The sequence below is a fragment of the Acanthopagrus latus genome, chromosome 21, assembly GCF_904848185.1.
Source record: "Acanthopagrus latus isolate v.2019 chromosome 21, fAcaLat1.1, whole genome shotgun sequence".
Classification (NCBI taxonomy): Eukaryota; Metazoa; Chordata; class Actinopteri; order Spariformes; family Sparidae; genus Acanthopagrus; species Acanthopagrus latus.
Genome location: NC_051059.1, coordinates 12167791 through 12185173, shown reverse-complemented (window position 1 = coordinate 12185173; position 17383 = coordinate 12167791). Strand labels below are relative to the sequence as shown.

General features: G+C 41.4%; 1 protein-coding gene across 4 annotated transcripts in view; it reads right to left on the bottom strand.

The window, feature by feature from the left end:
• The window catches only part of LOC119011602 (piezo-type mechanosensitive ion channel component 2), an 82209-nt gene that overhangs the window by 51892 nt on the left and 12934 nt on the right, over positions 1-17383 (bottom strand). For all 4 annotated transcript variants that reach the window (XM_037084876.1, XM_037084878.1, XM_037084877.1 and 1 more), the window contains exons 3-7: positions 15324-15449; positions 8860-8902; positions 4944-5106; positions 3022-3286; positions 1808-2021 (exon numbers count right to left, since the gene is read on the bottom strand). In XM_037084876.1, coding sequence (XP_036940771.1) covers positions 1808-2021; positions 3022-3286; positions 4944-5106; positions 8860-8902; positions 15324-15449 — 811 coding nt within the window. The remainder of the gene's footprint in view (positions 1-1807; positions 2022-3021; positions 3287-4943; positions 5107-8859; positions 8903-15323; positions 15450-17383) is intronic.

Below are 17383 nucleotides of genomic sequence, written 5' to 3'. Positions count from 1 at the left end.
GTTTAGCAAACCTACTTGTGCTTTTACTGATAACGCAGGTAGAATATGATTTGAGAGTCTAACACACTGTATTTGCTGTTCTATATTTTTGGCTGTGTGACAGTTGTTACTGTGAATAAATAAATGTTCGTGTTTTCGCCTCCCTGGAAGCAGTCACGCTCGAAGTCCCATGTGGCTGCCTGTTAGTTGGCAGGATTTCTCAAAACTGTCCTTAACACATTTAAATGATATTTGCTGGAAAAAGTTAGGCAACTGACTAATGAATATACAGTAGAATAAGTTTATAATGTGTGTACAATATCATGTGGATTCAGACATTCCTCAAAATATTTAGCAGCGAGGATGCAGATTGTAACGTCCCTCATCTCATCATCCCAGTCTCCTCATGTTGACCAATAAAAAAATGCGAAAGTTGCAAAGTTTTGTTTGTCCGTTATGGGTCTTATTAAGTCCCATTGCTGTGCTATCTCTCTGTCATAAACTGAAGGGTATTTTTGCATAAAAAAACAAATCAGTCCATTTTACATTATAAGAATTTGTTCACGGACGCACTGTTCAGTAATCCTATCAAGTGTATTTTTGTAAAGATTGACACCTAAAAGAAGCTTAAATATTAAATTCTGATTAAACCTGTTTATTTAGATTAAATATTTCTTAACATTGTCTTAAATAGAAAATGAAATGTAGGAGATTGTTATTAAATAAAATTTTATTTAGCAGATTTGGCTGCCAGTGAGACTTTGATGGTGAAGTAAAAGCATGAAAGATTGAAAATGTAAATTATCTGTCTTAATAAGTCATCAATTATTCCAAATAATAAGAACTCCGGCATCTAAAATATATGTTTATGTTTATGTTTATGTGTCTATATGTTCATCCTTTCCTGCTGTTGCACGAAAATCACTTTTGCGTCCAGCACCTCAGACGGCCGCCTTGTTGTGTAATTTATAGTTATGAGTAAATAAACAGCATTCTTTGCATTCTAGGTTGTCAGTCAAACATAATGAGCTAAGTGACTTTCTGCCACAGAGTCTGTATTCATTACATCTGTGACTAACGTATGTTGGCAAGACGTGCAACCGTGTGGCTTTACTTCAACCACAATGCTCCACCGCTGCAGCCACAGACAGCTGATTGTCTCCTCTCTCATGCATAATAAAACAACGCTGGTTGTAGTGAGAAGCCTAAAAGCTCTGCTTCGAATATCGATGTGCTGCGGGTAGGAGTTTGATACATCTCCCCTCCAGCGGGGTTTGCCTTCTCCTTTGCCTTCTTGTTTGTAACAATAGTAAATATTTATTATCATTTAAACAAACTTGCCTTGGGCGCAATATATATATCGCTGAGTCAAAGGAGCTCTGGCGACTGAGCGCTGTCATCGCATTGTGTATTTTCACATTATTAAGGAGCCAGACAGCATTAGTGTGGGTGTGTGCTGTTTAACAAGATTTAAACAATTCATCAAAGAGGCAGGAAATCTAATGCTGGTAAGATACACTTCTTTCAGATTGAATCATCGCTCGCTGCTGTGCGGGACACAGTATTTTCTTCCTTAAGTTTGATGCATCTGCTTCTTTAGGCAGAATGCAAGTCAAGTGTACAAACAGAGTTTAAACTGGGAAAATAGTGCAAATCTGTAGCAGCCTATTAACCAGTGATATTGCAAACTGAATCCCTTTTTAATTTAGACTGATCAGAAAAATGAGATGTCGATTTTTTTTTTACCTTATACCCCACACTGAAAAATAAGATCATAACATTTAAAATCACAGCTGAGATCCATGATTTGGACTTGTCGACGTCTTACACTATGAAGTTGTCGCCTGGAGGGATGGACTCCTGGAAGAACTGGAACTGGTAGAGGTAGAGGACGATGAGGTGTCCAGCGCTGAAGATGGCCATCAGGACACACATGCAGCTGAAGATGAGCGTGTCAAAGGTCCGGCGGAGGGACCACCAGGTGCACAGGAACAGAAAGATGAAGAAGTAAACAGCCGAGGTCACTGAGGGCAGCATGATGCCTGCAAACACGGAAACAGGGGCACGAAGTCAGAGGACAGAGGATTAATTGTTTGATCAGCCCAAACAGATCCACAGCTCTGACCCCAATAAAGCACTTCAGCAGACAGAAAACCATTACATGAGAGAAATATTGACTGCTTTTTATTCATAATATCTGGCTCTGTTAGGTGTTTTGTTGCATGTGGCAAAGGGTTAGGGTTAGGGTTGAAGCTTGCAGCTTGATGAGTTTAATCTAACGCCTCATCAGAGTTTTTTTTTCAACTAAATCAGCTGTCTTTAATGCATATAACTAATCAGTTGTGTCAAGATAAATACATGTAGGCAGCAGGCTAATCCAATAGAGGCATCCAATGAAGTAATAGTAATCAAGCTGAAATTAAAGTGTTTTGTCAAATCTGAACAGTTTGGTGCTGGACTTCAGTGTAGCTGACAGTCAATCGTCGTGCAAAGGACAGGGGGATTTTTGCCTGATCTGGAAAAACATAAATAAAATCAACTCTCTCCGAACAAGTAATTTGAGGCTCTGTCAGATTTGTGCCAGACCGCCTCGTTAAAACAGGTGCATGCTTCCTCTGGCAGCAAGCTGAGTAAACAGCTTTTTTAACCACAGTGAAAATGTCTTTTGTGAGAGGCTGAACGCCACCAAACATGGATTAAAGTAGAATATTTGGTTAGGTAAACACACAATCTTGAACTTGGTCTGGGATTTTTGGAAATGTTTGAATCACACAAGACAGAAACAATCCTATGCAGCCAACACTAGACTCTAATACTACGACTAGCAAATAAAGCATAATGTTGAAAAACATAAAAACAACAGTATTTACTGTAAGAGACTTTCTTTCTGTGATAATTGTCATAGATTACTGATATAGTATGAATTACAAATCTATAGCTGATTAATCACTACATTATTCAACTAATCAATACATCACCCAAATATATAAATCATGATGCCTTAAGATGAATATTCATCACACAGCATGCAGAGCTGCTCACCTGTCATGCCCAACAAGATGGTGACCACCACCTGCCCAGCAGTGGTGATCAAGTTCCCGATAATCTCCTTCACCTTTGATGCCACCTCCGCCACAGTGCGTAGGATTTTACTCTTCATGCTCTCCTTCACCTCCTCTTCTTCCTCTTCCTCCTCCTCCTCCTCTTCCTCCTCATCCAGCTCCTCATCCTCCTCGGCCTCGTACCCCGCTTCAAAGTCGTCTTCCAGCAGGATGTTGTCGTCCAGGCTCAGCTTCTCCTCTTCCTCCTGCGGGGTGGAATACAGTGACACATTTCAGGATTGAATGATGGATGGTGCAGCGTGGAGGTCAGAGCTCTCCATGGTGCTGAAAACTGTTTCCTACAGGTAGCTCGACTCCAGCTGGGAGTGTGTTTGAGCATCCTATAAGCTCTGTAATATATGTGCTCCGTGTTGCTGCTTGTGTTCTCCTATGGAACCACATGTTCTCTGTTCTTTCTTAACTCTAACCAAATATGTGTCCCTCTTCAACTTCAATAAAACAGAGACATAATAACAAGTGAGCTGTGATTTATATAAAACACATAAGGCACTAGACAAAGAAAGTGGCAGGTGGCACGAACCCTGTTCTGAATGAAAAGCTCAGATGGCTCACTGACGGAAATAAAAGCCCGAACACAACGCAAGGCTCTACAGATGAATTCCTGGTGTTTCTCAGTAATGGGGAGCGATGCCATCTGTGCCAGCATGAGCAGTGCAGTCGAAGTGAAAGTGAATGTGGATTTAATTAACACTGAGTCATAAAGAGGAGGGAGGACCTGCCAGGGGATGGGGGATGTATTCCAAGTCATCAACCCTCACAGGGAACTCTACTCAAACTCCTGCTCCCGCAAACTCAATGTGGACATTACATACTGAGCAGGAGAGACGACCGTCCACTCTACCGGTCACTTCGGCAAGACAGCTGAAAAAAAATCTGATCAGTTCTGACTTCCAGAAGGTGGAACATCACACAAATATTACCTGTCAGAGACCTGAACTCTAGTCTGGAAATTAGTGTGTGTAAATTTGTGGTTGTCTGAGGTGTTTGGTAAAAGTTATAAGTACTAAGTTGAGACATTTACTCTTTACATTTATAAAAACATTCTTCTTAAGATATTATTCACTTTCTCAGTCTAGTTTTATGGACACAAACATCAGCTTGAATACATCTTTTGTAGATGGTTTATCTCATCAAACCCTAACAAACATCTTTTTTACTCATACTTAAAACCACAACATCTGCTCATTGGGATTATCTTTTTCATGGCATCCGCCATTTTGGCTTCTTCGCATTTTTTTTCCTGACAATCACTATCTCTGGCTTCTGTTCACCTGGAAACCTCACGTGCTGGAAAATAACTGTCACGTTACTTCCAACCACTAGCCTTGAGCTGTCATGTTACTAATCTTAGCTACAGTATAAAGGGATATTTAACAGGGATATTACTCGTTCAAATGATAAGTGCTTACTCATGTTTTAAAATGTGGCTTCTTTTTATTTGTTTCTTTTGTTCAGGTATATTTTTTCAATCAATCAATTAGTTATTTGCAGAAAATGGCAGAAAAATGGCAATCAGTGCCCAAAGCACAATGATATTCAGTTTACTGTCACAGAGGAGTAGAGAAACCAGGAAATAGTTATATTTAAGAAGCCAAACCAGAGAATTTTGATTTCATAGTCTTTAAAAATGTCAATGTCAAAACAGTTTAAGTTTTTAATTGATGATTAGCTGATTTACTGAAAAACTGTCCAGCAGTGTAATTTTTCACTATTTCAACAAATAAATTAATGGTCAGATTAATCTGCCATTTCTACAGATAGACAGACAGATGGGCAGGCAGGCAGACAGACAGATAGACAGAAGAATTAGATAGACTGCGTGTCACCACGAATAAAACTCACTTGTTCCTCTGATTCAAAGTGTTCATTGTACTGGGTCATGTCCTCAGGCGGCCTCTTCTGGACCAGACTGCGACACAGGAGCCAGATGGCCAAGCCGGCCATGAACATGCCGATGTCAGGGATGAAGACTCGGATGCCGTTCCCTGCATCTGCACCAATCACACTGGCGACAAACAGAAAACAGAGGATACACACTGACAGAAAGCAGATGCTCGTTTCCTGAAAGTAGGGATGAATCCCAAGAAGATCTCCCAAATATTGTGATTTTGAGCAATCTCGAAGACTTTGATCGCTACCAAATGGTGGAAAATGGGAAAGGGTACAACAAACTCAACTGTACGTGGTCGCTCTCTTCTAATATGAAACAGTTTTTCTAAGAAATCCAGGGACTTGTGGTTGCTAGTTTAGTTCACTTGGACACGGCCCACAAATAGTTTGAATCTGGCCGAGGTTATTTGTCACATGTCACCTCTCTCTGTCTCTCTCTCATTGTCCCCCAAAAAGCATCAAAATGGTTCAATAATCTCAAAAACACTACATATTCTTGCATTTTTGCTAAAGTCTGTGTTTACATAGACTGAACAGCACTCCAGTTCATGTGAAGGGACATTCATGCAGCAATTATATCTCGCAGAAAGCCCTACCTGTTCACATGAACGCATGGGAATCTGGATTTTTCCGTGACTCAACTGCTCTTTTAATATGTGTTGTGTTGAATGCTTCAGCTTTTATATGGAGTACCACCCACTTTAATGAAATGCTGGTTTTAAACGTATCCCCATTAACAAGTGAGTGAAATTCCATTCAAACAAAAAAGGGCCATGAGAGTGTGGTATTTTTCTGCTTACTGAACTGTGAAAAAAACATGTTTACTCCCTTGAAAATTGCATCCTTTGTTCATAATAAGGTGGTGTGAGTGATAAGCGCGCCTTTTCCTCATTAAACCCCATAAAACAAAGTCAAAAAGACTGGAAGTGCTTCAGATTTTTCATATAATCACAGGTCTGAAATCTCTTGTGTGCAGATGATAATACATCATAAACAAATAACACACATCCCTGTTCTGGTCCGCAGAGTGTGTGTTTTTCATTGATCCCATAAAACATGACATTGTTTGAAGTGGTGTGGTCATATCGCTGTGAGCAAACAAAGCTTTTGTAAAATTTGGTATTTGATTAGTCTGCTCAGCTCTGACTAAATACCCAAAGAGTTGCTCAAACAGGAAGCAAAACAGAGGCGGCCAGCTGTTTCCATGACAGCTACAGTAACGTCAGGCTTCAAGTGATCCTGTGAGATGGATTTGTGCAGCCTGAGGGCCAGTTTTTATGAGGTGTCATGATTGCATGTACAATTAAAGCAAATAAAAACTGTCCTTGAAATGGCTAGCAGCTTTCAAAAGCTTTTAAAACTCACTTTTATCATCCAAACCAATTTCTATTTCAGTTTTACAGCAATCACACGGCATCCTGTGTTTGGCCACCAGAGTGTTTTCTTTACATTTCCAGCTGAGCGCCAAGAATAATTAAACTGTTTACAATAAACAAAACATACTTGGTGATTCTGCTGCACAGGCTGCTGAGAAAAAAAAAAAAAGGGGGGCTGACCAAATGTTTGGATCGAGTTATGAAGCGAATGGTCATTTCAAACGCAACCAATCTCAATCCTGGTCTTGAACAGATACAAAGCTTATAAAAGTTAACAAGTAGAATACGGAGTGCTAATCAACACGATGGAAAACGCTCACTCAGATAAATAGTTGGGCTTCTGGCTGCCGCTGTTGGCGAGTTTAATCTAATCAAGGACGTCTGTTTCCATGTGCTTTATTGTTGTGAAGCTTTGTGCATCCTCACGTGGATGAAAGAGATGGAAACTGACAGAGCCAGACGGGACCGAGCCAGCAACTTTAATGACTCCTACTTTCCCCTGCTTATCATGTGAGAGAATTACAATAACATTAGCAGTGCTAAGACCCATCTTCACTGGCTCAGACCGCGGGGGTGATTACTCATGAAGCTTCAGCGAAGAACTACAAATACGGAGAGCGAAAATCTTTTCTCAACCATATAAATATTTGGTATTTATACAGGATTTGAAAAGGTCAATCTTGAGAAAAACTAAAACGCACAACAGCTGTGAATTCTCTCCAAACTCCAATAAATCAGGCTGGAGCTCCGCATTCTTCTCCATATAGGCAGTAAAAGCAATAAAGCATCCACTCGTCCAGCAAATGCAGCTGTAAACATTGTATATACTGTATATGATGCTCAACACAAACAGGTAAATGCAGGCGGGATAAAATGTTTACGGCTCTACTTCCGCCACTTACAGTACACTATCCACCGAGGGCTGTTGAGTACTGGAAAAAGGATGTGGCTGAGTTTGGACATTCCCGTACTTAGGAAACCACATCTAACATGATCACGGGGGTGTGAGGAGACAGACACAGCAGCAAAAGCTTTGAAAAATAGGCCCGTCCACTGATTGTCAGACATAACTCGGTTTCGTGCTCATCAAGAATCCACACGGGGACAGGTTAGCAGCATTTATAACCCTTGTCAGGTGATGAGCCAGCGTGGCTAAATGCAAAAAGTGGTGTTTAATATTATTGTGGCGTTGCTATATTAAGGACAGTATGAACACACACATACAGTGGAAGAGAATCACATGTCTTATCTTTGACAGGTGAGGGAAAAAAATGTTTTGTCTGAATAAGAAAACACTTTTAAAAATCAAGCATTATATTCTGTTCCGTGGTATACAGGTTGTCAACCATCCCTTTCACCAACAAGCAGTTAACTGACTACGTTCACATGGACACTGATTTTCCCCCATTAATGATGATATGACGATATTCTGAATTTGAAACAGGTCATGTAAACAGCATACTATGTTTGGGTATTCTGAATTCATCCTTATTCTCAACGCCAAATGAAGCTTATCTGGCGAAGTTTCAGGAGTAGGACCACACCTAAACAGTGGAAACTTCTGGTATTCCTACAAATAACCACCTGACCCTCTCCTCTTCGTATTCTCCCCCCACCCCATTTCTCTCTCTCAGTTTCTTCTTTTCTTTCCTCTCCTGCACAGGACCATGAGGGGGTCCGTCCCTGCCCGGGTTTCGGCAGCAGATTCTCTACACAGCTTCCCCACAAAGCACTCGAGGAACTCGAAGAACTAAGATCTTCAATGTTTTGTTTTCCTTTTCTTTCATAATAAATCATTTAAACGCATCTTGTTGACGGTGTGGTCCTTGCTAGTGAATTGCGCATCTCAAATTAACTGCTGTTTGTGACACACTACCTGGTATGAGTGGGGTGTAATGTAGGCTGGACCAACCTGGGAGTAGCAGAAAATTCACCTGGTTCTGAGAGGCTGTTTACTAATGAGCCGGGATCTGATTGGACCGAACCCCCAACATGCTTGTCAGAGCTGGAGATGCTGCAGTGATGACGGAACAGCTTTCAGCTTTCTTGCATGGGTAGGGGAGTCTTTCCTCCGTTAAATAACTCCAATATTAATGTTCATTCAACACACTATAAGATGGAAAATGATTGTTTGAACAAATCTTTGTTCAACAACTAAAGTTAAAGTCTAACGTCTGCTGCTAGAGGGCCATCTCACGAGCTCTGAATATCCTACCAACCTGAATCCTACTGTTGAAAAACCCTGTGGATTTTCCAACTGGAAGAAAGATTAACGCTCAGTTAAACTAAATCAATACTTGCTGCTGCCTGATCACCAGGACAGATGTTATTCAAAAAATAGTTTTGGACAGGGAAGTAAATCCTGGATCTCAGCAAGCTCACAACAGGAATCATAAAATAAAGTAAAGACAGAAATGTGCTGTCAAAATGTAAAGCGGTGACATTATTCGGTGCACAAGTGGGTGGATTTGCTCTGAAAGTGTTTATCTTACCTCTCAAAGCCAATTTGTCTGATGGATTTCTCCCACGTGGAACCTGGACAAAAATATGAAGTCAGTTAGTGAATATTGATATTGTTTGGAAAAGAAATAAACCTCAACGCCTTTAATAAGACTTTTATATGAAGTCATTAAAAATAAATGTGTTACAGGTGGTCAAACAGCTGTTGGGGTGATGATTTCCATCACTGTATGCAGAATATATCCAGTAACTGCTGTTTATTGTTCCCTATTGCTATAATATAAAGAATGAAGATCTAGTCTGTAAAAGAGCTGTTAGCCTGCAACAGAACCAGTAATAAACCCTTCTGCTTCAAATCATTTCAAGAGCCAGAATATCTTTCATTTTGGATGATATTTCATTTTCAGGTGAAGGAAAGCAATCAATCTGTCTGTGCTCACTGCTAAGATAACCTACAGGGAAAAACAAGAAAATAAGAAGCTTTGTTTCCACAGCTTGGACTGGTTGAAGAGTTCCTGAACGTCACTCGAGTGCTCAGAGAGAGATTTCCAGGTATTCAACCGGCCGCTAAGAAGAACAGCAGCAGGTTGACTGGCCTTTGATCTACTTCCAGAGAAAACACAACATCAGCCTGTGACTTGAGGATCTCGACTCAGTGACACATCGATATATCCTGCTGTTTTGTCAGCGCATTAGGGGACCAATTAGAAGTCGACCTCCTCCGGCGCTGAAGCTTCTTGGTTTATGGAGCCCAGTGAGGAGAGTGAAGACGTTAAACACACTTCAGTGGCAGCTCTCGACTCAGACAAGCGTAACTCAAAAAAGGACAGCCGAGGAAAAACTTCATCAGAATGATTGAATCTATTATGTGTTTGTGCAAACTATTTATACTCTCAGAGGAGTACTATATCAAGTCTTGGTAAAACTATATCTGAACTCTACAATTACAAACTAGCGTATGAAAGAAAGAGAGAATACTATGTCATTATTTCGGGATGAAGGCTCTCCAATATATATAGAGGATGGGGAAGGTCAAAAAATATTCTTAATGAGCTGCTATTTACAGAGGCAAGCATTAAAAAGTACTATTGATCTCTTGTAGAAGTAAGTGTCACATTGAAAAGCTTTATTTGCAAATGGAATATGCAATGTGAAGCAGTAAACGAAAGATAAGGCAAAAGGCATTCAAGCCCTTCTCCTAAATGAAACACACACAGTGTCCAGTAAAGGAATGAGTCACACTATTATGCACTTTGTCAAAAACCGGAAAGAGTCTCTGAATTTCACTCAAGGTGAATTAAATGGTAATGGACTGTCAGGAAAAGCCTGGTGTTTCGCGATTACTCATCGGTGTCAAAAATAGCTGCAGGAACAGCTTCAGTGCCGCAGATGTTTTGTGTGTTATGTGGCTGGGGCGTATTTAGAGGAGGGAGAGTGTGGAGTTTCAGTGGTCAGTGGATCATCTGTGATGGGAGGAGCCCACATGACTCACCCCTGACACAACCTCTGACACCCAACACTTCACACACAGTCCTCCCCCCGACGGAGCTGCTAAGAGACTGGAGGAACAGACGGCACCTCCACATATCTGAGCCCAACTCCAAGCACATCTATCGTGAGCCAGTTGACTTGACTTCCAGTCGATATCACAATCTGAAATTAACTCTTTGACTCACCGGACAAGTTGACTGACAGATGATGATTTGTGTTTCAGTTGAAGTTGTGTGATTAAGCATCAAGGGGAACTACAAAATAAAGTTTTTGGGCTGAGTTGTTAGCAACTCAATGTCCCTTACAAGGCGAAGAATCTTAAATGAACATGGTGAACTGCACTCAAGAAACTCTCACAGGAGGAGATCAGGTCTGCCGATGCTGTTGTAATCCCTAATAATCACCCACAGAGGTTGATAAAGGTCATAGATTACATAAGGCCCCATTTAAATCTTCAAATAGAAACTCTTCAGATCGAAATGTCAGCCCAGTGACCTCAGGCAAAACAGAGTCTGTTTCAGTAAATCCCAAGTCCAAACATCTGCAACACCCAACTTCACCCAGCCCAAACTGAGCTAACAGGTGTTGAGAGGAGACCCATCCTGTGTGTGATATCACACTTGTGTGTGATATCGCACACAAGGAATGCCAGAGGTAAAGTCAGGCCAGTGTGGTCCATAGGTTACAATACAGTCTGAACTCAGCATGAAAACTTCTGGAAAAGAGTGTGAGAGTTTCTGCCCATTGAGGCGAGGCCGCTTTCCACCCCAGCTGAGCACCAAAAATACCTGTCCTCAGATTTTATGTGAACATCATAAAACACCCTTTGTACTTGCTGGGCCGTTAACCTCTCAGCACAGCATTTCTTCGCACCCTCTCCTCTATCCCTGGAACCTAATCCCAGTTGCCCTTTTCTGCAGAGACTGGTGATATGCTGCCTCAACATTTCAGCACGTCATAAGTATAATCAGACAATCGGCGAGCGCATTTGGGGAACGGTGGACGGGGCAACTGTGGATAGCGAGGTCAACGACGCTGTCTACAGGACTTAATGAGGACTATCCCAGAGGAACGGGTCATAAAACAGCCTCTCGACAAGCTCTAACGTGCAAATGATTTTTTTTATGGTTTGTTTTAACCTCCTCATTTGCCAGATAGGCGGGGGTTGCCACTGAAGACAATAACTGCCAACAAGTTTAGACAATAACAGGAAAGTATTTTGAAACTCAGCTGAGTGTAACTTTTCTGACAATTAAGTTGACATTATCTGAAAAGAAGCGAGCTCCGCCCATCTGGTGCTCTTTGGTTAATGTAAACGCTCATGACTGTTTGTAAATGCACGTCCCACCGTGTCGAATCAGCACAGAGGAATGACTGATAACTCCAAAGGAAGCCGGCGGCCCCAGCTCATCTGGTGACCAGTCACTGACCTGCTCACACAGCTGGAGGTGTTAGCTTTTTTGGAAAGCTTTCCTCATTCATACTCCACTCGGTTTACTGCTCTAATGGTGTATTTGGCTACGGCGAACAGAGGAAATTATGTGAAGTTATCTGGAGGGGGGATAACCGCCTCACCGCAATGCAGGACTCCTTGTTTATGCCTGGCTGCCAAAAGGAAAAGGGTGTCAGGGGGCTAAACGCCTGATATAGAAACCTGAGATAAGGCATTTACTCAGAATCTAGGCGGTGGATCAAGGGGACAAAGAGTAATGTGTGACTTCCTGTTACATATGTAGCCTGAAAATAAAAACAGGAATAGGATGACATTCATTTCAGGAAGTAGAAATTGCAAAAACATGGACACAAATCAACACAGAAGCTTGCTAATATACAGTATACGCATGTCTGTAAAATAATGTGCATTTTAATGTTGTAGGAATCTTCTATCGAAAAAGTTAAAACTTTACTTTACTGACACTTTGTTAATTTTAGTGGCATCGCTTTAGCTCCAGCCGTTTTTCATCATTTGTGCGTGATGCTGTATCCATGTGCCTCATTAATCGTCAGATGACAGCCAGGATCCACCAGCTGTTCACTGTAAAGCAGTTCCCGAGCAGCCCAGTGCTCGTACAGGAACTTTGGTGTTAAATGTTGCAGATAATGACTCAAGATGGCATTCATTCACGTGCCAGTGGAGCTTCATGTTATACAGTCTGAAACGAAACCCAAAATACTTTGAAACGCACATAACCGTAGCCCACACTCGGCAGGACGATGGTGCATTCATGTGCCTTGAGTTTATACAGTAATGAAGCCAGTAAATGCTGGAGAGAGAAAGCTGGCACTGATTATTATTAGTGTAAGGCAGATTTCTTCAGTCATGTCATATAATGCTTGCTAATATGGCGGATATCCATTTAAAGCAAACATCTAGATTGAAAAACAAGGACTCATTTTGGGTTAGGGTTCAAAAACAGTAACCTATTTGCCCTCAGGGACAGCGCTGCTTAGCGCTACATGCTAATATAGGGATGCTAACATGCTCGCAATGTTAACATGCTGATGTTTAGTAGGTATGTCGACCATGTTTTTTGTCTTTGCTGAACGTGTTTGCATGCAAACATTTGCTATTAAGTACAAATTAGAATGTCTTGGTTTTTCTTTGAATTTGAATTTTTATTCGATGGTGGGGCAAGACACAGGTCAGAGGATCACCAACGTTATTACAGTTCATCCTAAGGAAGACGAGGAAGAACTTCACACAACTACAAATCATGGTGGCACTAGTGGATGAGTTAAGCGATCATGAAAGTCTGATTGAGTCATCCTCTGCAACCATCAGTGTCTCATAATGTGCGATAAATAATGAAGTGCTTTTGATGAGATTTCAAAGATTGCAGTATAGCCTGAAAACATTGCAATATTATGTTAAGGCTGTATCGCCCAGCCCCAGTTGTCAGTATCTTTGAACCATTATGCTATATGCGGTCCCATTTTAACATTTCATTCATTGTTGGATTGCATTGTGTACTTTCTGATTAATCAATCAATCCCTTAATTGGTTAGTATGAAATTAAAACTTTTCAAGGTACAAATTGATTGATACACATTGTACAAAAGATTCACAAAAATCGGCTGATATGTTTCACAATCTATGATCCTGTCAATGCAAGTGGCTCCTCCTTAAATAAACAGGCAGATCAATAGACAGATAGATGGATAATACTCAGATAAAAACAGTAGATGGATACAATCTGTGGTCTCATCACAGCGGGGCTTGATCTGCCAAAGGCTGCAGCCCTCGAGACCCGGTAATAAAGATCTCCTTGAGTGAATATTTAGTCTACCCTCTCTGAACGGTGCTGTGTGTTTCTGCCTGAGGCGATAAGGTCCGTTCTGCCTCCTGAGCAAAGTTGGCTGCACTTCGACGTTGGAAAGTGACTTACCTCCATTAGAAAGAACAAGTCATTGGAACACAAGGTCAGGGTCTGTCCCGTCTAGACACATTCAAATTTTACAGTTTGATACAGAGTTTCATGAGAAGTCCAAGGCCAACTATTAACACCTTCCCAACACTGAGTCAGTGGCTTACAGAGTGTTTGCTTTACTGGCAGCAAGAATCTCTTTTTTTTTCTACGTCGCCGTACGGCTCAAGGAAGCTAATTACGCTGAGGAATGTGTTAGATTCATAAATCTTCATGATGTGACAAAATTCAACAAGAGTAAGGGCATTTCTGGACATTGTGAGTCGTCATTAGAGAGCATTTTTTCTGGAAATGGAGCATGTCTTCACATAGTTTTTCTGCATGGAAACTTTCACCCAGGCAGAGAAAAAAACGACACCTTCACTGGTGATATACAACTCTGTGACACTGCATCAATGGCTCAGGTCAGAGTTTAAGCACAAAACGGCCTGTGTGATGGATGGTACACACGTGTGCGCACAGTCCGCCATGAACATGTGACTCAACAAATAGAGATCTCGCCATTGTGGACTTACCTGAGTGAGAAAATTGTTTTAGAAGAGAATCTTTGAAACTAACATTAGATGCAGATTAAGCACCTGAAACTGTGAAAAATCTAACGCCACATCAGCTGAATGACGACAACAATCATATTTTGTCTTCCCTAAATTGCACAAAAAGCCATATTCTATACAATACTGCTTTAAATCTAAACTTCATTTATTCTTCTGCATTAAGGTGATACATCTATAGTGGCTATGTGCAGCTACACGCTATAACTATGGCGGCTACACCCTCACGTGTGAACTGAAAAAACTGTGTGTACGGTTTGGGCTGCTTGTGATTCTTCCAACAAGTTTCTAATGCCAGAAGAATTTATTAAGAGTGCAGGCAGCATGAAGCAAGTGGAAAAAAAGGTTGGTTATATTACGCTTATTAGTAACAAACAAACCTTATAGCAGAGTGGATTAAACAACATAAATGTCCCTTAATATGTCAGGTGGCCGAGTCAAATATGAAGTAACTGACTTGATCGTTGACTTGATTTAGTCTTGCATGGTCAGATCTTTCTCTCCAGCACTGTTATTTTGTTATAAGCTTGTTATGCATGAACAAACCCTGGCCTTAAAAATGCCTAAAAGAAAAGGTAAGGGCTGCTGGCTTGTTTAGAAGTGTCCCGGTCGCGACTAGATTATGAATATGGTGCTGCGTGTAGCTCCCTTGCTCGCAAGTTGTCGCTGTTGTTTCCTGCAGATAGTGAAAAGAGAGGAGGATGCCGACTCAAATAGTTAGTCATTGGCAGACTTATACCAGAAGTCCGCATCCTGCATGTAGGCCATAAAGAGTGAGACAGGATTTGATTTTGTTTTGTTTTTTCAGTTTTTAATCAAAATAGCTTCCTCTTACCTTGACAAAAGTGATTCACCTCATCACGCACTAAGGAAGCGACGCCCCTCCGGCATTAAACTCTCACCATCCAATACACACTTGTTTGTGCCTAACATTTTGCACCTTCTTTGTGGATTCATGACATGAGTCGTTTTGATTTCAACACAACACGAGCTTTGGAGCCTCGACCCTGGAGGCTGCGATGTACTCACAGTTGAAGTCCGAGGAGATGGTGCTTTTTGCCAGGAGGCTGTTGACGGTAATCTGATAGATGATGTGGAGCAGCAGGAAGGACATACTGGTGAAGCAGAGGGACTGCAGCAGACGCCCTGTGTGGCCTGGAGGAGGAGAACAGCTACAGTGAGTTCACCACCGCCACTCAGTTTAAGGATTTCCACATGTTATTACTGCCGCACATGCTCTGAAACTTGGAAAACGATTGGTTATTTGTCATTAACACACGTCAAAACACGGGCATGAAATTTTAATCATTTTGGAGCAACATTACAAAGTGTCTGGGATTACTTACGGTGCTCTTAGGGCAGAGCCATGGGGACAAAGATTCATATTCATGTGATCAGCTGTGACGTCTGGAGCAGTTCTGAGGGTGAGTGGGAGAGCACCCAAGTGGGATTTTCTGTGGATAACGATACATCTCCTGGCTAAGAGCTGGCAAAAGCTTGTTTCAGCTCAAACGTCAAATAAACATTCTGGTGGACCACAAGACCTCTAATTCTCTCTAAGTCTCTGATTCACCGTGGACTGAGCAAAACCAGATTTTCTACCCGATTTGATTCTTTGGTTTCTGGCTTCGGTGGCTGTTCGTGTTTTCAAGAAATGACTTGGCTCTTTAATGTCAGTAAAGAATACAGCTGTCAGAGGGCATTACTGATCCTGGGAGGTAAGGATGAGAGCGGTGTGAGGAGCTGCCACAGCTGCTCCACACATGGCTGTTTTATAGTGCACCTACAGGTATTTGGGATAATTTCAGGAGTTGTTATGGTGATAATTCTTTACAGTAGGACTTCTCGGACCCCCTCTTATTGTGAAATTGAAAGTGTTCGCCCTCGGGGAAGGAGCAAGCTTGATGAGACTATTCTTCTTTGAGGAAGAAAAATGACAGAAATGCCCTGAAAGATTGAGTTGCGCCACACATCTGTGCAGTTTGGATGACTGGTTCTGCTCTGGGCAACATCTCCATCTCATTATATTTACTGCATCCTAGCAGGGGAACACACTGCAGTTTTTTACGGCGTGTGGCACAGTACCCTGGCAAAAGTGAACCGCTACTGCTGAGCCTCGGGCGATCGAGGGCTAACCTTATCAAATGTGTGCAACAACAGACTACGGCAGGCAAATTAAATGTTGAAGTAAAAACAATTTGTGCTAATTTCCCATTGTAATTCCCCGGGCTTCCACAAAGAGGGAAAAGAATGCTTGTAAATACGAGGTATGAGGACTGTTAGCAAGTTTCTGCGTCCAAATCGGTCCTGAGGCTCAGGACAACACAACCGCTCTGGCTCTCTGCTTCTTTTGTTTCCCATTTGTAACAGAACATTTTTGTTGCGTGACGGCCATCTGTTTCGGTTGCCTAACGCTCATCTTAAAACAGTATTCTACTTTCAGTCTCTAAACGTTGTCCCAGGAGTACTTTTGAAAGGCTTCCAAAACAGAGGGCATTGTTCAATTTTAACAGCTGCTGCTTTTTTCCCTGATCAATCTGAGGAACCCTATATGACAACATCAAGACCTGATTTAACCACATGGTTCTGGCAAAATAAAAGGCCATGTTCCAACTCGATATTAATATCCATCCTGAGTGATCCAAGGAGGCATTCGAGATCTGATCGATCAGTCCAAATTTGAAGGTGGTCTGGGCTGTACGGAACCACATGCAACTTCCCCAGACTCCCTTAAAAAAAAAAAAAAAAAAAAAAAAAAAATCACGCAATTTTAGGAGTTTTTGAGTGAGGGAGAAACATAAACTACTTTGTGAAACAGCGACAGAAAATCTAAATCATTCATGCCTTCTTGTAAGTTCAGCATCAAATGTAACACATTTAAGTTAAGACATTATTATCTGCCCAGGATTATAATCACAACATAATTAATTCACATGATGATAATTACTTTAAAACGACTTTCCAAGTTAAGTCCTTTGGATATCTGATTGTTTCTTTTCATGTGAACTCAGCTTGACAATGATGTACAAATACTGACAAGAAGAAACCTTCCAGAGAAACTTATTTGGTTTTATCTTCATTACAGCCAA